Raw genomic sequence first — 18313 nt, 5'->3', positions numbered from 1 at the left:
CGCTGGTCCTCTCCCCATCCCATGGGCTTTAGGCTCAGATGCACCATGGAGCTGTTTGGGGGGGGCTGCAGGGTGAAGGGTGCCCAGTTCTGGAGCAGGGAGGTGCTGCTGTGTGATGTGTTTCACTCTTTTAGGGTGACTTCAATGAAGGGATGGGGAACCTGGGTGACCGGGGGAGCAGATGCTGGCAGCATGTGCTCCTCCCTCACCCTCCATCCCGCTCCTGTGTTAGGTGCACCAAGATCCTGGACAAGAACGGTGACCCCCGGGTGTTCAAGGTGAAGGACCGGGATGAGATGGTGAAGAAGGTGATTGAGCCCATGGCCTGCCACGGGCTGCGCACCATCTGCCTGGCGTTCCGGGACTTCCCTGCTGATGCCGAGCCTGACTGGGACAGCGAGAACGAGATCCTGTCTGACCTCACCTGCATTGCTGTGGTGGGGATAGAGGACCCTGTGCGGCCAGAGGTACCGAACCCCCTCTGCCCTGGCTCCTCTGCATCCATCTCTGAAGTACCCCACGCTACCAACTCCATCCTGCAGGCGTTTCTGTCCCCTACCTGCACAGAATGACCTGGTGGGAGGGTGTTTCTGCCCACTCTTTCCCCCCAGTTGCTAAAAGGGGTCTGTGCATTAGGGTTCTACATCAGTTGAAAGGTGCTGAGAGGCACCATGCAGGGGTGAGGGGGACAGGGCTGATGCAGCTGGTTCCTCCCTCACAGCTCTGCCTCTGCTGGGGCAGGCAGCTGGGCTAATGCAATCAGCCCTCCAATACCTGCCTCCTGATTACATTTTGGAGCTTGCCCCCACGCTCCCGCCTTGCTTGCATCTTTCCTGATTAGATGTTCAAGTATCTGGGGCTGGGAATTGCATTACAGATGCCCCGTCTGCACCGGCTCTGGAGGCCACTGATTCAATTTGCTAATTTCTCACTAATATCCTCTTCCCCCACCGCTCTGTAATGGCTAAACCCATTAGTGCTGCTGGAGCAGGGTGGCTCAAGTGCCCCTGTTTTGATGGATTGCCTGGCCAAGCCCTGGCGCCCAGCACTGCAGCGTGATGAGGGGAGGCAGCGAGGTTGCTTTCCCCTTGGGGGCTGGAGGTTCTTGTGTTGTCTGTGCTGGAGGAGCTGCTCTGGACACGCACATGAGGCTGGGAGCAGGGCAGGCATCTTCTCCAGTCCCTGGTGGCTTTCTCTTGACGCTTGTGCTGGTGCTGGAGGCGGATTTGTTGGTTCAGCATCTCAGTGTGAGCACTGAGCTCTGGCTGGAGGCAGGTCCCTGACCCCACCAGGGCCCTTTCCAGGTCCTTTTAGGGAGGATGGGAAAGGAGCTACCTGTTTCTGGGGATACTTTGAGCATCCAGACCCATCTGTCCTTGTCGCCCAGGTGCCAGATGCCATCCTGAAGTGCCAGCGTGCCGGCATCACTGTGCGGATGGTGACTGGGGACAACATCAACACCGCCCGTGCCATCGCCACCAAGTGTGGCATCCTACTACCCGGGGAGGACTTCTTGTGCCTGGAGGGGAAGGAGTTCAACCGCCTCATCCGCAACGAGAAGGGAGAGGTGGGAGAGCAGCCCTGGGGCCTGCTCTGCAGGGAGGGGGTGGGTTTTCCTCTTATCTATGGATAAATGCAGCTGGTCCCTCTGCTTGCTGGGGTCTGTACCCAGTGCAGCTGCACCATCTGAGTGCTTGGAGGTGGAGGCTCTGTCTTGTAGCATCATAGAATGCTTTGGGCTGGAAAGGACCTTAAGATCACCCAGTTCCAGCCCCCTGCCATGGGCAGGGATGCCTCACACTAGGCCATGTCACCCAAGCCCAGTCCAACCTGGTCTTGAACACTGCCAGGGATGGAGCCTTTACTACTTCTTTGGGCACTCTGTGCCAGTGCCTCAGCACTCTCACAGGGAAGAGCTTCTTCCTTATCTCCAGCCTGAACTTCCCCTGTTTCAGTTTGAACCCATCACCCCGTGTCCCATCACTCCAGTCCCTGATGAAGAGCCCCTCTCCAGCATCCTTGTAGCCCCCTTCAGACACTGGAAGCTGCTCTGAGGTCCATCCTTATGGCCTCCTCTGGACTCCCTCCAACAGCTCCACGTCCTTACATGAAGACACCAGAACTGCACACAGTGCTCTAAGTGAGGCAGAAGGTTCCAGGGGTGCTCCTGCCCTTTCTCACACGTGCTTTGTCCCGCAGGTGGAACAGGAGCAGTTGGACAAGATCTGGCCCAAGCTGCGTGTGCTGGCGCGCTCCTCCCCAACAGATAAGCACACGCTGGTGAAAGGTGAGCTGCTGCCTCCCAGTGTCTCATCCTGCTCTGCACAGGGGCTTTTGCAGCCTGGCCCCTGCCCTTGGGGCTTAGTTTCCTCTCAACTGCTTGTCTCTGTTCCAGGTATCATTGACAGCACCATTGGTGACCAGAGGCAGGTGGTGGCTGTGACTGGGGACGGGACCAACGATGGCCCAGCTCTGAAGAAAGCTGATGTTGGGTTTGCTATGGTACAGATGGGCAGTGGGTTTCCCATTCTCTTTGGGTGCAGAACTACTGGCACACTTGGTTATTCTCATATTTGTGGATTAGTGAAACTTGATTTGGAGGTTTGGTTTAATTCTCAGTAAATTCATAGCAGAAGATTGATGAGAAGCAGTCAGTGGGATGCTGCCTTATGGCTGGGCTCCTCTGTCCCAGCTGCAGGGACCACATCAAGCTAAAGGTGCCCGGCACTTGCAGGGACCTGCCTGGCCCTGATGGCTGAGCTGTGGGGTCAGTAACTTGCCCAGTAAGTCATCCCTGCAGTTCATCCTGGGTCATCCCTGCAGTTCATCCTGGGTCATCCCTGCAGTTCATCCTGCTTCATCCCTGCAGTTCATCCTGCTTCATCCCTGCAGCTCATCACCCAGGCTCCTCACGTGCAGGAGCAGCCCTTCCATGGGGCCAGGCACTGGGCTTTGCTGGGGGCTAAGTGCTGCACCTCCAGAGAGTGGGGAGCAGAGGGGACATGGGACAGCTCTGTCCAGCTGCATCTGAAGCTCACAGCCTGCAGCAGCAGCCTGGGTGTCCCTGCCCGAGACAAAGCCTGCTCCTTATGAGCCTCAGTGCATTTGATCACTGCAAAGCGAGCGCCTCTGTGTGCCAGCGGGGAGAAAAGCAGCGAGCTCAGCTCCTGCAGAACAAACGTGGCCAATGTGGGGCTGAAAAGCAGCACTGACCCAGAGCCCATGTCTGTTCTTGAAGGCTTCACTGCTACAGAGCCTCTGCACGCCCAGGTGCTGTGGTAGAACTCGCTGTCAAACGCAGGATGGGCTCAGGCCAGAGCAGAGCAGAGCTTGCTCCATGACTCACCCTGTTGCTTTCTCCCTGCTCCTCAAGGGCATCGCAGGCACAGACGTGGCGAAGGAGGCTTCGGACATCATCCTGACGGATGACAACTTCACCAGCATCGTCAAGGCAGTGATGTGGGGGCGCAACGTCTACGACAGCATCTCCAAGTTCCTGCAGTTCCAGCTGACCGTCAACGTGGTGGCCGTCATCGTGGCCTTCACGGGGGCCTGCATCACGCAGGTAAGGGGGTGCTGGGCTTGGTGGGAGGAGAGTGGAGGCTCCTGCGACACAAGGAGGGAGAAGAGGGTGATCTTGGTGGTGTGATGTGTTCTTCCTCCCATTCTCTCTGCAGGACTCGCCGCTGAAGGCCGTCCAGATGCTGTGGGTGAACCTGATCATGGACACCTTCGCCTCCTTAGCCCTGGCCACCGAGCCCCCATGTGAGTCCCTGCTGCTGCGCAAGCCCTATGGCCGCAACAAGCCGCTCATCTCCCGCACCATGATGAAGAACATCCTGGGGCATGCCGTGTACCAGCTTGCCATCATCTTCACGCTGCTCTTCGCAGGTGAGCTTTGAGGCCCCAACAAGCAGGAGGATGGTGAGAAAGGGGCAGAAGCCCCAGCCCTGCATCTCTTGTTCTTCGTTGTCACTCAATGAACTTGTGTTGGCCAGGACAGAGCTTATTTAATCATAGAACCATGGAATGGGGACCTATGGGACCCTTTCCACTGGAGCAGCTTGCTCCAAGCCCCTGTGTCCAACCTGGCCTTGAGCACTGCCAGGGATGGGGCAGCCACAGCTTCTCTGGGCACCCTGTGCCAGCGCCTCAGCACCCTCACAGGGAAGAGCTTCTGCCTAAGAGCTCAGCTCAGTCTCCCCTCGGGCAGGTTCAAGCCATTCCCCTTGGCCTGTCCCTGCAAGCCCTTGCCTAAATCTCCTCTTGAGCTTTTTTGTAGCCCCTTTAGGTACTGGAAGGCTTAATAATAACAGACGGGGAGCAGGAGGGTAATAAGGAAGAGGGGGTTTAGTTCTAGAGCCAGGGAAGCAGCTTTTCAACATCTTTAAGCATTCATTGGAGCTAGCACGGGGGGGCTCCAACTGGGTCACAGGATCATCAGCAAGAGCCCGGGATCCTAATTCCACCTCCTGCAGTGCGAAGCAGAAGCGAGGAGCCAGGATCTCACCTTCTCTCTTCCCTGTCCTTCCCCATCCCCTCCCAATCCCACTTGTCTGCTTAGGGGAGAGGTTCTTTGACATCGACAGCGGCCGCAATGCCCCGCTGCACTCCCCGCCCACCGAGCACTACACCATCGTCTTCAACACCTTTGTCATGATGCAGTTGTTCAACGAGATCAACGCCCGCAAGATCCACGGCGAGAGGAACGTCTTCGAGGCCATTTACCGCAACCCCATCTTCTGCTCTGTGGTGCTGGGCACGTTTGCAGCTCAGGTGAAGCTTTAGGGATGAATGGTGGGGCTGGGAGGGGGCCGTGCCGCAGGAGGACCGGTGTGTGCTGCAGTCACTGCCTTCAGCTCTGTTCTGGCCCTTTTGTTCTGCTCCAGCAGCTTCTTGGTGACTCAAAGCCTGGTTATTGGGGTCTAGAGAGTGTTGGGAGGTGCCAGGGGTGGTCAGCGTGTCTCTGGTGTCCTGTGAATAGGATCATGGATCATTGAGTGGTTTTGAAGTTCATCCAGTTCCAACCCCTGCCATTGGCAGGGATGGCTCGCATATGTTGCCCAAGGGCTGTCCAACCTGGCCTTGAGCACTGCCAGGGATGGAGCAGTCACCACTTCTTTGGGCACCCTGTGCCAGCGCCTCAGCACCCTCACAGCAAAGAGCTTCTTCCTTATCTCCAACCTGAACTTCCCCTGTTTCAGTTTAAACCCATCACCCCTTGTCCTGTTCGAGGTCCTTGGCTCCCCTTGCGATCCCTGGGAAAGGGGGAAGAGATGTGTGGCCTTTAGGGGACGTGGTGGTCCCATGGCTGCGCGATGCAGCTCTGCAGTGTGTGACTTGTTCTCTCCTGTGCTGCAGATCCTCATTGTGGAGTTTGGGGGGAAGCCGTTCAGCTGCTCCGGCCTCACCCTCAGCCAGTGGTTCTGGTGTATTTTTATCGGAGTGGGAGAGCTCCTCTGGGGCCAGGTAAGAGCACACACACACACACCCCATGTGCCATGCGCTTGCAGCCCAGCCTGCCTTGCCCTCCTCATCCTCCCTGGTGTTTGTTCAAGGCAGCTTTGCAAGGGGGGGATGTTCCATCCCAGCTCCATCCCAGCTCCATCCCAGCTCCATCCCAGCAGTGAGGAGGGGAGGTTGTTCATCTGCTCCTTGTTCCCACCCTGCTTCCAAGCAGCGGTATCCGGGTGTCCCAGCTGAGTCCTGGCAGTTTGTTGCTTTGCCTTCGGTGGTGGGCTCCACGCTGCCCCAACCTGCAAGCTAAGGAGCTGCTCTCTCCCTGCCTCTCCCAGCTCATCTGCACTGTCCCAACCAGCCACCTGAAGTTCCTCAAGGAAGCTGGGCACGGCATCACCAAGGAGGAGATCCCAGAGGAGGAGCTGCCTGAAGACGTGGACGAGATCGACCACGCTGAGATGGAGCTGCGGCGCGGGCAGATCCTGTGGTTCAGGGGTCTCAATAGGATACAGACACAGGTACTGTGGGGCAGTGGGGATGGGGGGGGCTCTTCCTTCTCTCTCTTTCCTTCTTTCTCTTTCTCTCCAGGGGCTCTGCCTGGAAAGAGGCTGCTGCTCAGAGGATGCCATCACCTCCTGGGCTAGACTTCTCCCACCACCCGTGCCTTTCTGGCTGGGGCAGCCTGGGTTTGGGCCAGGGGAGGCACACGCCTGTTCCCATGTGGAACACAGTGTCCCGCAGCCTGAGGCTGGATGTGCTGCTGATGGGCACCTCATGCAGCAGAGGAGGGTGCTCGGAAGCTGTGGGGCCAGGGCACGGAGCCTCCAGGGCTCTTGGAGGTGTCAGCTCTGAAGCTGCTCCTGGTCACTGTGGGGATGCTGCTCCCAGAGGGGAATGTGCCCAAGAGGAATCTGCCTGCATGAGACCCTCGCTGGTCTCACTCCTCCGCTGCCCTTCCTGACAGCTCTTTGGCCAAGGGCTCTTGCCACCCCTCCCTGCCAGTCTGCAGCCTCCTGGCCTCAAGCTCTTGGCCCCACAGCACAGAAAGGGAGGAGAATCAATCTGTTAATGTGGATTTCTGCATCAGCTCTTTCTCCCTGACTCAGTTTTTCCTGAAAGGGTGTTTTTTTTAACCCTGGAATGCTGCTGGGCAGGGCAGGGAGCGCTCCCTGCAACGAATCACTGTTGTCTTTCCTTGGCACCGGGGCAGAGCTGCCCCATGGAGGAAAGCTGGAGGTCCCCCACGTCCCCGGCACGCAGGGCTGCTGTGAACCTGCTGTTCATCCTCCTCTGCTCCTCCAACAGACGCAGGTCACCAAAGTGGCCCAGACACGGAGCGAGCACAGCAGCTGTTTTGTGCTGTGTTAACTTTGCTTCTCTGTGAGCTCTTGCCTTGAGGCTTTCATGGTGAGGGAGAGCCTTGACTCCCTGCCCGTGGTGAGGGGCAGATGGGCTTTTCTGCAGCCCAGGGCAGTGCATGGGGCTGAGCTGACAGCTCCGTGTGGCTCATTCACATGAGAGATGTGCTGGGAGCACTGGGCTGCTTTGGAAGGGTCCAGTTGCATATGAACAGCTGCAGTACCAGTGGCCGCTTGTGCCACTGAGGCTGAGCCTCACAGGTATCTCCCTGCAGCTGTGATGGACCTGGGCTGAAATGAGCTCTTGGAACATGAAGAACGTTCCTGGATGCTGGCACATCCTGGAGCATCTTTAGCAGCTCCTTCCTGTCGTGGAGCAGAGCAGCGAGGTCAACCCGAGCATCCTGGGGCTTCTGTCCTGACTCGGTGCGGGTTGGAGGAGAGCACGGGGCTCTTCCCTGCAGGACTCCTGTGCACTCAGGAAGGGAGGTCCCTCCGTGGAGGGCAATCAGCCTGGAGGAGTGAAGCAGTGTGTAAGACACCCCCAGGGTGAGCGTGTGGGGCTGGAGGAGGTGTCCCTCCCTAAGGAGCTGTGCAGCCGAGGCTGTGCTCTGGTCAGGATGGGGCTGGAAGCCGCAGTGGTACCTGGATGCTGCTGGGTTCCTCTGGCCTCGGTGCGCAGTGACAGAGCAACTGTGGCTCATCCACTGAGGGCGCTTCCTTGCTGCATCCCTGTGCAGAGCAGGAGGCTGGGGGAGAGGCTGGCACGTCTCCCAGCATGGCCGGCTGCCATGGAGCATCGTCTATCCCAGGATTCAGACCCCATGCGCATCCCATGGGGCTCAGGGCCCAGAAACCCTTTCCCAGTGCAGTTTCCCGGATCACTGGCTGCCAGCTCGCACCTCTGCCCACCCTCTCTCTTTCTCTGCTCCTCCTGCAGATTGTTGGGATAACCCAAGGTGTTTCCTCTGTCGCTCCCTCCCACCACAGTCTCCTTCTTGGTGGTGGGATAAACCCTGTCCCTGTGAGCCTGGGACCTCTCCTCTGCTCCCAGAAATGCCAGCCACAAACCCGGTGTGGGTTTATGGGAGTGCGGGGTGGGGGGCTCCCTCCTCCCCACCTCTCCATCCTCCTTCTTCCTTCCTGTCCCTGTGTGTCTGCCCAACCTCCCTGCTCCCTTCCATCCCCATCCCCTCTCCCTGTCTCTGGCCGGGGCGACGCTATCTCACTCTCTGGTTCTTTGCAGATGGACGTAGTTTACACATTCCAGACCGGCGCCTCCTCTTTGCAGGGAGCCCTCAGGAGACAGCCTTCCATCGTGAGCCAGCACCACGATGTAAAAAATGTTTCTAGCCCAACCCATGTAGCTCTTTCCTCCGTCAATTCCACTCCCACCACTTCTGCTGTTGCTGCTGCTGCTGCATCTCCTCCTGCGGGCAGTGAGTGATAGTCTATTACAATGCATGACTTCTAATAACCACAGAGAGCACCTGCACCAACCTAACCCAGCCTGTTCTCTCTCCCTCTAAACCTTGACTCGCACTCATTTCCCAAATGAAGGATGGGGCGGGAGAGCATTTTGAAAAAGGAATAGTTTTTATGCAGTTGCATCTTTAACCCTGGTCCTTTCCCCCCACCCCATCCCTTGTTGCTTCCTCCAGTTTTACCTCTTCTCCTCCTTTGCAGGACTGATGTTTGAGTCCACCCTCCTGAGGGGTGCCAAAACTGGTGGTTCTAGTTCAGAGAACCTTTGTGTTCACGAGCAACTAAAAAGCATTGCTGTGAAAAGGGCACAGTGCACCCAAAAGGTGACATTGTCTTCCCATGCGGCTCTGCCCAGCCCTGGGATGCCCCCAGGGATGGGCAGAGACGTTGCTTTACCAAAGCTGTTTGGAGGCAGAGTGGCCACTCGGACCTTCCCACAGCAGTCAGTGTGCTACTGGGATGGGCTGAGCCGTGGTAAGGGGCTGCCTGTGTGCTCCCTGCCTCTTGCATGGCTGTGAGAAGGGCTGTTTGCTCCTCGGTTCGGAGAGCAGCTGGTTACCACAGCTCAGTCAGCCCATGGTGATGCATCAGAGCTGCCCAGCTCTGAGCTTGCAGCTCAACCTGCTGTTTCAGAGCTGGCTTGTAAGCAAGCAGCATCCCCATCCTGCCTGTGAGCTTGCATGCTGTGTGAGATGGGGCTGAGCGAGCCCTGGAGCTCGGCAGGGACGGCACCAGGCTCCACCGGTGCCCAGCTTGTTCTGCACACACTGAGAGCCAGTCTGTGCAGACCAGACACACGCGACTCTCTGCATGCAAATGGAGATGGAAAACGTGGCCCTGCTGGACACCAGTGGGAAAGCTGGATCCTGGATCTAGCTGCGGGCTTCCAGTCCAAAGGAAAGCCCTCTCTGGTGCAGTGCCCCTCTCCGTGTTCATTGTGATCTGTGTATACGGGCTTGTGAGCACATGAGCGTGGATTCTCTCTCTGCAGGGCTGTGCCAGGCTGGCCGTAGGTAGTGTTTCTTTCCTGGATAATTGGCTTTTTTTATTGCACAGTCATTTTCTGTGTTCTCCTCTTATTGAAGAAAGACCCTTGGTGACTTTTGGAATAGCTTTCAGTCTCCACTGTTTGTGAACTGTGGGAGAGAAGAGAGAATTCCTGATCATTTTGTTTTCTCTCTATTTAGCTGATGCTGATGCTTGAAGTCGATTCTGTTTAACCCCAGTGTTTCTGAAGCAGCGCAGCTGCCTTCTGTTCCTGACTGCATCCGTGCACCACCGAGTCTTCCTAAGGGGAAGAAAACCAGCTTAGAGGGGTCTCAGGGTAGTGGGCTTGGGTGGGTGAGACCACACCATGGGTTTTTTGCAGTCTGTGGATAAATGTTCTCCCTGATATGCAGCAAGGGGCTAGATAACTTGGATAGCTTGTGCCTTTCCAGGCAGCAAACAGCTTGACAAGAAGCTAACCCAGGTTGCTAAGTCTTCCCTCTGTTTCCTGCCTAGACTTCTATCTATTTCCCTCTGCTGCTTCCCTCTCCTCTCTCTCTCTCAAAGCTCCACTTCCCTCCATACAGATTAACAGTGTCCCTCTGCCTTCCACTGCTCTTCTGAGGGATGTGCCCCTCTGGAGTGCTGGAGGAGAAGGAATCTCAGGAATAACCCTCAGCAGATGGAGATGGTTTGCAAGGCTGAGCTGGTCTCCCATGGGGGTTTTGCCCTGCTTGAAGGAGCTGGGCAAAGCAAGTCAGGGTCAGTGGTGGAGCTGCTGCTGGCTTCCCACAGAAGATGTCATTCCCATCTCCATGTGAGCAGTGGGATTTGCCCAGCACGTTGTGGTGCTGCAGCGCTCGTGTGAAATGAGAAGGATGGAGGTTGTGCAGGTTGTGGGTGGAAAGGAGGGAGGTGGGATGTTGGCTCGGTGGGGTGGATTTTGGTTTTGGTTTTGCTCTTTCAGAAGGCAGTTCCTTACTGTTGGGTTCCTTTGACAAGGGAACAGCTGAGTTAATTTCACAGCAGTTGCTGACAGAGATGGTTAAATCAAAGTAAGAAAAGCTTGAGGAAAGCTGTGGCTGAATTTTATTGGTAGAGCAGTGCTGAGTTTATTGAAGGGCAGGGATGTGGTAGATGGGGTCTGGACTCACCAGTGCTTGAGACGGTGGGGTAGGAAGGGCTTCTGTGAAGCTACTCCTGCCTCTAAGCTTGTACCAGGCTGCCCAATTCACTTGGGCTCTCTTGGTTGTGGTTGGTTCAGTTGGGTTTGCACACTGCATTGTAGGGGCAGGGGCTTTTATCAGTGCTTGCAAATTGCTATTAAGGTGTGGAAGATGTGACAGGTTCTTGGTTGAAGGCGGCCTGCTTGGTGGTCTCCTTTGTGCTGTGTGTTCACACTAAACACCAAATTTATCCAGGATCCGACTGTGGGGTTTAGTGCATCAAACACAGCTCTGGATCTGTTCCCAGCTACAGGAACCTTCACTTTTGCAGGCCAGCTGGTGCTCCAGCATCCCGGGGGGTACCTGGCCCACACTCATCTCCTCATGAGTGCCTGTCATCCCGCTCATGTGTGCGTATGCAGCTCCACTGGTGTGTGCAGAGCTGGGGTGTTTGTTTCCAGCTGGGATGTGCTGAGCCTGTGCCTGAGGGTGCCACGTTGCTGCCCCAGGTAGGGCAGCACCATCTCTGAGCCAGATGGAGACTGGATTCAGCCCTCCCAAGAGGGGAGCCCTGGAGCATCTCCCAGGTAAAACCTTCAGGGATCCAGGCAGGAGACTCTTCTTTGGGTCACCTTTCTGGCCTGGTTTTGTGAATGCTGCTTGTGCTGATACCAGAGATCCCCAGGAGGCTCTCGCTGCCTGTGCTGGTTGGTGACTTCCCTCCTATCCTGCCCGTGTACCAGACCAAGGTGGACACTTTAACTCAGCTCATCTCACCAAGAAGAAGGGTGTCTTCTCTGTTCACCCACCAGATCTGCAGCCCATTCACATAGAAGTGGCAGAACAAACATCTTTATTTGCCTCATCAGCTTGCAAGGGGATATCTGAATCAGCAGCTCTGCACTCCTTGAGAAGTGGCTGGGTGATGGGGAGGTTCTCAAGGTGTAGCTTAGGGATGCTGTGGAGGAGCAGCCCTCTTGTGGGATGTGTGATCTCCTCCCTTTTGCATCCCAGCTTCAGTCCCCAGGGATACCATGCAGGGAAAACAGTGGGGACTGGGTTCCCTGAGTGTTGAGAGCAGATGAAGGTAGCTCCTGCTGCTTCCACAGGGCAGGAGATGGAGCAGGATGACTGACACTGCTACAGGGAGGTGTTACCAATGTCCCTGCTGTGCTCAGTGATGCTGAACAAAGTCTCACAGTGTTCTGGAGGCATTTCCTACCCAGAGGAGAAGTGGAGCAGATCTCCTGGTCCCAGATGACCTCTGCTTAACAGAGTAAAGACTTCTCTTGCTGTCATAAGACACATGAGAGCTTGTGCAGGATGCTCTGTGCTTGCTGACAATGCTGTCAGTAGCTTCCTCCTCTAGAAAGGCAGGAGATGTCCCAGTTCCCTTGGGAGACCCTGAGCTGCTTGGTTTGTTAGCTCTGCTTCAGAACCCCACATACTGCATAGCTCTCCTGCAGTTGATGCTTTCTGACGTCTTTTGGAGTGATGATAGCCCCAGTTCACCCCAGACAGTTGGAGCTCTGCTGCACTTGGGATGCACAAGTCATTGGCTCATGCATGCTGGTGGCTGTACTGGGGCAGAGAGTTCTGCTGCAGCCCCATGGTGCTGCCACCTCCTGCCCCTCTGTTCACTGGGTCTGATGCTTGTCACCCATCCATCCAAACTGTGACTTGGCTGCAAGGGAGGGCGAGAGCTGGAGGCCTCAAGGCTGGATTTCGGGAGGAAATGGAGGGATCAGTGAATCCACCACTTGCTTGTTTCCAGACCTCTCCCTTCCAGTGCTATGGAGGTAGCAGAGCCATACCCCAGTTGTCCAAACCGGGCTCTGGATCTGCTTGGAACACATTGAGTCTGGCTTGTGGCAGGGCTGGCAGCCTATGGATGTGTGGCCAGGCTTTCTAGCAGAGTCTGAGATCAGTTTTTGTGCAGAGCATCCAAAAGAACAACAGCCTTTGGAAACTGCTGGGTCTTCTTCAGCATGTAGGGAAGGATCCAGAGCTCCAGCCCAGGATCCAGGTGGCAGCCGTGTGGGCAAACTCACACAGATCTGGCTTCCTTCTTGCATGTTTAGCTGGGTCTAGTTTTAGTGCTCATGGCATCCACTTGGACCTGCTGCTTCACATGGGCTTGAAAAGTTTGTGACACCTTTTTGAAGCCCATTCCTTTCTATGGGTCTAAACCCAAACTAGAACACACACACACGGCTCCACAGTAGTGTTTTTGTTTGCTGTTTGTCTAACCCACCTCTTTTTTGAGTCGTAGTTCCACTTGTCCTCGTTTGTACACACAGATACGCGTGCACACCCATAATGACAACTAATGCATTTTGGCTTCTGTTCATTGGAAGTGATCTGGGGGTTGGTCGTGGGTTTTGAGTTGTTTTGTATCTTTTCTTGCAGCTTCTGAAGTCGCCCCATAGTCGGTTGATTCCCCATCACACACCTAGTGCCTGAGTCTGATCCATGTTGGCCCTCCTAGTTCACCATAGATGTTTCATTTCGACTTAGCTGTCTGCTCAGTGGTGGTTCTTGTTGTTGTTGTTGTTGTGCTTTTTGTTTTCTTGTGTCTTTATGAGTTATTTTGCCTTTCTCCTGGGAGCTCTGGCCCCTCATAGCAGGTACTAACCCCTCTTCTGTTTATCCCCCACGCTCCTCGCCTCCTCCAGATCAAAGTGGTGAATGCGTTCCGTAGCTCCTTGTACGAAGGCCTCGAGAAACCCGAATCCAGAAGCTCCATCCATAACTTCATGACTCACCCAGAGTTCATCCTGGAGGAAGACGAGCCTCGAACACCATTCCTTGATGGCGCTGAAGACGACCCTGAGACTGACGGACTCAAGAAGCGAGGTGGGGGTATCCTGGGTGGATCTACACCCCTCAACAGAAATAACAATGCAGTGGACAGCGATCAAGCTGAGCTCACCGTCCCGGAGCCCGAAAGCCCCTTACACAGCTTGGAGACATCAGTTTGACCTTAGAACATTGAACCCCCTCTCCTCCTCTACCTTCGCCCTGTGTGACACCGGCACCAGTAACTGATCACACACTGCGGTCACTTCGTGTCAAACTGCTCATACGTATATCATTTTGGTGTTTCATTTTGGGGGGGGTTGTTTTGATTTGGGGGTTTTTTTGTTTCTTTTTTTTTTTTACCATTATTTAGCAGTGGAAACCAGAGTACCACCATACTGGGTGTTGGGAGAGCGGCGAAGCCAAACTTATGCATCTCCATCCCTCATTTTCAGTGGTACTCGCCCAAGTGAAGCAGCCAGGTTATTTCCTCTCTGAGAGTTGGGCTCCATGTGTCTGGTGGGGGGGGGGGGTTCACGTTGCAAAATGCATGTTCAAAAGAAGTTCAAGTTGTTGTAGTCTTACACGCACGTGCTCAGCCTCAGGGCTGGGAGCATTTGAGACTTTGATTTTTATTTCTTCTTTTTCTTTTAGGGTTCGGTTGGTTTTTTTTCAACCACTTGTGGTTTTTAGGGTTTTCTTCTAATGTTGGGGTTTGTTCTTTGCTTGTGGGATTTGCCCCCAAGAACTCCACAGTGGGAAGTGGGGGAGAAATGACAAATAAATGAAAAACCAACCCAGCCAGGGGAAGGTGTTTACTCACAGGTTTGACAGATACAGGGATGTATACACCAGTCTTCCACCTTGAAAATGGTACCTAGCTTTTGCAGTTCCTCCTCCATGTGTGTGCACACACACTCCTCTCTCTGTTTCCAAAGTGTCATTGGTAGATAAGGAATGAAGGTGACTTGGCTGTAACCTTGCTGGATGTAAAAGCTTCTGGTTTCTCTACAAAGCATGGTGGAGGTGAACTGGCAGGGGAAGGATGGTGAAGAAAAAGCCCATGGTTGTGAGAAGGGCTCCTTCCTGGGGAGTCTTAGAGATTCATCTCTTCTGCTTTTGAAGAGCTGTGAAGGGGAGAGCCTTGCAAAGGCTGAACAGCTCCTGCCAGCAAGAGCAAAGGGACTTCTACCCATTCTGGCATGTCTGTGCTGTTGGGTTAAATAATCCTTTTGCCTTGGAGTACAAGCTCTAGTTAACTGCTGAGGAACACCAGATGATGCTCCAGCCATGTCCACCAGCAATGCGCATCGCTGCCCAAGCGTTAGCAGGCTGAGTGGAGAGCAAGCATCAGCTTATTGACACTCCAGTGGGTCAGCCTCTTGATTGTGGAAGGGGTAAGTCAGGTTCAGGCTTTAGCCAGTGGAAGGGGAGGAAGCTCTAGCACCCATGGCAGGACCCTTGATTTGCCCGAGGTGCAGGTTGGGTGGTTGGCTGCAGGTCTTCCAGTGAAGGTGCTGCATGGGAGGCTTTGCCTCACTTCCTACTTTCTTGAAGGTCATCTCTTCACCTTGCATCCTGCCTCACCTTGGTCTCTTGTAACTCTTTGGCAGCAGTCCTGTTTTAATGGACCAGAGGCCCTCAGTATCCTCTGAACTTGACCCTCTCGTGAAGCCATGGGACTGAGCAGGAGGCAGCAGTTTGCTTTGCTTAGGCTTAGTTTCTTCCCCTTGCTGGTGCACCCCTGGTTACTGGCCCCAGGCAGGCAGGGCTGGAGGAAGCTCCGCTGCTTTCTCTCCTTCATCCTGCTTGGCTTGGTTGGAAGCAGAGAGAATGTGGTTGTAACTGGCTGTACATCATTGTGTTTGCCTAGCCTCCATCCCTGGAAGCAGAGAGCTTTGAGCGAGAGGTGGGGCTGGCTGGTTTCTTCTTTCCTTTCCTTTCTGAACGCACAGCAGAATCTCCCGTGCCTTCTCCAAGCACTGCCTGCAGCACCACCTGCCACGCGAGGGCCCAGTACTTTGCCAAGAAATAAGTGTTCCTTAACCACCAACACAAACCAAGTGTCTTTGTTTTGTTGCCAGCCCAGCACCGCCTCGTCCCTTCCTTGGGGTGGGAGGAGGGAAGGACGAGCTCACCCCATTCCTGCCCAGAGGAAAGGGCCTTCTCCCAGGTGTCCTGCCTCGGTGCTGGCAAAGGGGGTGAAGGCTGGGCTCTACACTGCCAACAGCAAGAAGAAATTGCCACCACTGCCCATCTCAATTGAAAATTCAGTGTCAAGGCCCCTGCCCTCCCCATTCCTTTCATACATGAGCTGAGACCTACCCTGGGCAGGGCAGGGGGGGCATTACCCACAAGTGGTGACAGGAGAGCCAAAAGGGGTGGTTGTGGGGTTTGGGGCTGTATTAAAGGTGACATTGCTTCAAAGATCACTTTTTTTTTCTATGTTAAATATTTGAGAAAAAAGAAAAAAAAAAAGGTAAAAAAACGGTGTTCTTACACAGAAATATTTATTAAATACTTTGGGGGGGGAATTGCACCGATTTTCTTTCTTTTGATATTTTTTTAATACCTCAGACCTGTTGCAAAGACTTAAACCAACAGCAAAAAGCCAACTTTGGAGGCTCTCAAAGTCACTCCCAGAAGGTTGCCACAAGGGTCTGGTTGTTCTTGAGTTGATCTATTTTTGTTGTTCTAGTTTCCATGTTGGGGGGGAGTGGGGGAGAAAGAAGAATTCTATAGAAATATTATGCAAAAAAAAAAAAGATATAAAAAAATATAGTTTTCTTTAGCTCAGAAACGGATATTTTTACGTCAGCCATATGTATTTTGTTTAAAATACAAAAAAACTAACTAAGCCTTGAGTCGTGTGGCTGTGTGACAGCAGTTCACAGGCGGATGCCAGTCAGCTTCCTTTTCTCCAAGCAGCCATCTTTATACTAGATGTTAGTTGGATGACAGAAATGGGGTTTTTATATATATATATATAAATTATGTTGGTATGGCTGGTTGCTTAAAGTATCAAACGTTTATTGTGCATACATCCTTTTGTTTTTTCCCTGTAAACTATGTTTCCTATTTAGTTTCTGTGATATACTGGCAGCAGATTGGGTTAAGTTATTGAGGATGTTACAAAAGAGTGGGGGGAGATTGGTGCTCTACGTTGAAAGGCATGGTCAAGCAGCATGAACTTGTGGGGACTCTCTGCACCATGCCTTGAAAAGGGGGAAATATATATATATATTATTATTTTCTGCTTTGTTTGAACTGCCACGAGTGTGCACGGGGGGAGAGTGCCATGCCCGACAGGAACCGAAGTCATACCCTGTGCTCCGTGTTAACTTGCCTTGGAATGCTTTGTTATTAAAACACTCTGAACATACGTTTGCATCCAGTTCTTAATAACAGTAGGGTCGCTGGTGGTGGTGATGGTGGTGGTTTTAATGTGAAATAAATTGGCAGATTGGTACCAAAGACATTACACCACGTCCTGTGTGCGTTGCTGAACCGGCAGTTTTAGGCATTTGCATTCTGTGGTGAGGTTTCCTTTGATTTGCACAGGGGTTTTACTTCATTTTCAAAGGTTTTTGTGCAATAAGCTTGGAGGAAAGTTTTGAAACAATCTCAAGAAGGAAAAAAACTAAACCAACTTTTAGCATGGGCAGCCTCTGGCTTTCCCCAGTCGAGGAGTAGCCATCCTGTAGTGTTCAGCCCCTTCAGAAATGCTTCTCGGGGGTGACACGCCATAGGGGTGAATGGAAAAGCCCCATCCCAGCTCCAGGGATGCCATTGCCCTCCTGCGGGGACCAAGCACCTCAAAGAACAGTCCCTGCAAGCTTTGTACCTCTTGGTGCAGGACCGATGTACCTGTTTGCCATCACTTCTCACTCCTTTTCCAGCTCCTTCAAGTCATGGAGCACAAAACCCATAAACCATCCTCCTGCATCCCAGCTCTCCCCAGTGGGGCTCGGTGATGGGGGGGACCACTCTCCTACCTGCAGGGCAATGCCTGGCTCTTCCTCTCCAGCATCTCTCTGCTACCCTGCCACCGAGCCTGGCTGATCTCTGGCTCTGCCTCTGTTATCCTCCTCCTCAACAACAGAATGGAGTTTTCCTTCAGCAAAGCCCATGGCTAAAACTGCCTTTAGTTTATTTCCTCCCCTTAAATAAATATATATATATATACAGTATTAAATCAACATTTATGTGTGTGTATATATATTTATCCAATGCTCTCACAACAAACCTTTCTTTTGAAGAGGGCACGCAGACCTGAGTTTCTTTTCTTCTTTTCCAGTAACTAAGTATAATAAGCACTGGTATTTTTGTACAAAAAAACCCAAAAATACAAAACAAAAGACTATTATGTGGTATGCATGACATTAAAACAAAAAAACAATGGTGGTTTCAAAGCAATATGTACCCTGGTGTGTTTGCCATATCTTAGAGTCCAGCTTCAAGTGCACCTGATCTGTAATGCATTTTGATATTAATCTCTATGTACAATGTTTTGCATGTAATTTATATGGTTCTCGGGGAGAAAAACCAAACTTGAATGAATTGTCAGTTGGTGGCTTCTGAGACAACAGACTCCAAGCAGGGATAATAATCCAAGTGGAAGCAAAAGAGGGGTTGAGGGGTGGGAAAAGGGGGTACATAGAAATCTGAAGGGGGAGAAGGGTCCTGGTTTGGAATCAATAAAGCTTTGGCTGTTGAGCAGAAACACTGCGCAAGTGCATCCAGAGAATAAAATGTGCCCACATGTACCTGATGCGTGTCCACCAGCTTGTGAAATCCATCCCGCATCCTCTCCTAGGATGCTCAGGCTTCCCGTCGGAGCAAGCTGGAGCGTGGAATTGGGGCCTGTGGGGTGGGAAGAGGGATGGGGATCAAAAGCATCCCATCCCTGAGCAAAGACCAGCACTTGGCTGTCAAGTGACATCCAAACCAGCATTGAGCTGCCTTAGAGCAAAGATCCTCCCTTGTCCCCTTCCCTGCTGTCACCTCTTGAGGTGCTGCATGGTGGAAATTGTGATCCCCAGCTCTTAGGGACTGGCT

The 18313-nt window shown here is 53.4% G+C and overlaps 1 protein-coding gene and 1 long non-coding RNA gene across 7 annotated transcripts in view; one reads left to right on the top strand and one right to left on the bottom strand.

The window, feature by feature from the left end:
• The window catches only part of ATP2B4 (ATPase plasma membrane Ca2+ transporting 4), a 44640-nt gene extending 28003 nt beyond the window's left edge, over window positions 1–16637 (top strand). For 3 of the 6 annotated variants that reach the window (XM_061362967.1, XM_061362965.1, XM_061362966.1), the window contains 10 exons: window positions 233–467; window positions 1388–1567; window positions 2200–2287; window positions 2396–2502; window positions 3374–3565; window positions 3678–3891; window positions 4565–4776; window positions 5362–5469; window positions 5796–5978; window positions 13132–16637. In XM_061362967.1, the coding sequence (XP_061218951.1) occupies window positions 233–467; window positions 1388–1567; window positions 2200–2287; window positions 2396–2502; window positions 3374–3565; window positions 3678–3891; window positions 4565–4776; window positions 5362–5469; window positions 5796–5978; window positions 13132–13437 (1825 nt within the window). In that variant the 3' untranslated portion in view covers window positions 13438–16637. Of the gene's footprint in view, window positions 1–232; window positions 468–1387; window positions 1568–2199; window positions 2288–2395; window positions 2503–3373; window positions 3566–3677; window positions 3892–4564; window positions 4777–5361; window positions 5470–5795; window positions 5979–8064; window positions 8258–13131 lie in introns of all 6 variants that reach the window. The other 3 variants (XM_061362969.1, XM_061362968.1, XM_061362970.1) reach the window with 2 other exon arrangements.
• Window positions 15747–17357, bottom strand: LOC133217476 (uncharacterized). The gene is made up of 2 exons (XR_009726880.1): window positions 17251–17357; window positions 15747–15949 (listed from the first exon to the last, which is right to left on the bottom strand). It is a non-coding gene; the product is annotated as an uncharacterized LOC133217476 (long non-coding RNA).
• Between the last annotated feature and the right edge of the window lie 956 nt (window positions 17358–18313).

This window comes from Neopsephotus bourkii, unplaced genomic scaffold (genome assembly GCF_033783945.1).
Source record: "Neopsephotus bourkii isolate Nb327-2 ecotype Australia unplaced genomic scaffold, CSIRO-AGI_Nbou_v1 NB_1139, whole genome shotgun sequence".
NCBI lineage: Eukaryota > Metazoa > Chordata > Aves > Psittaciformes > Psittacidae > Neopsephotus > Neopsephotus bourkii.
Note: the sequence above shows the minus strand (reverse complement) of the source record. Positions and strands in the feature narration are given on the sequence as shown.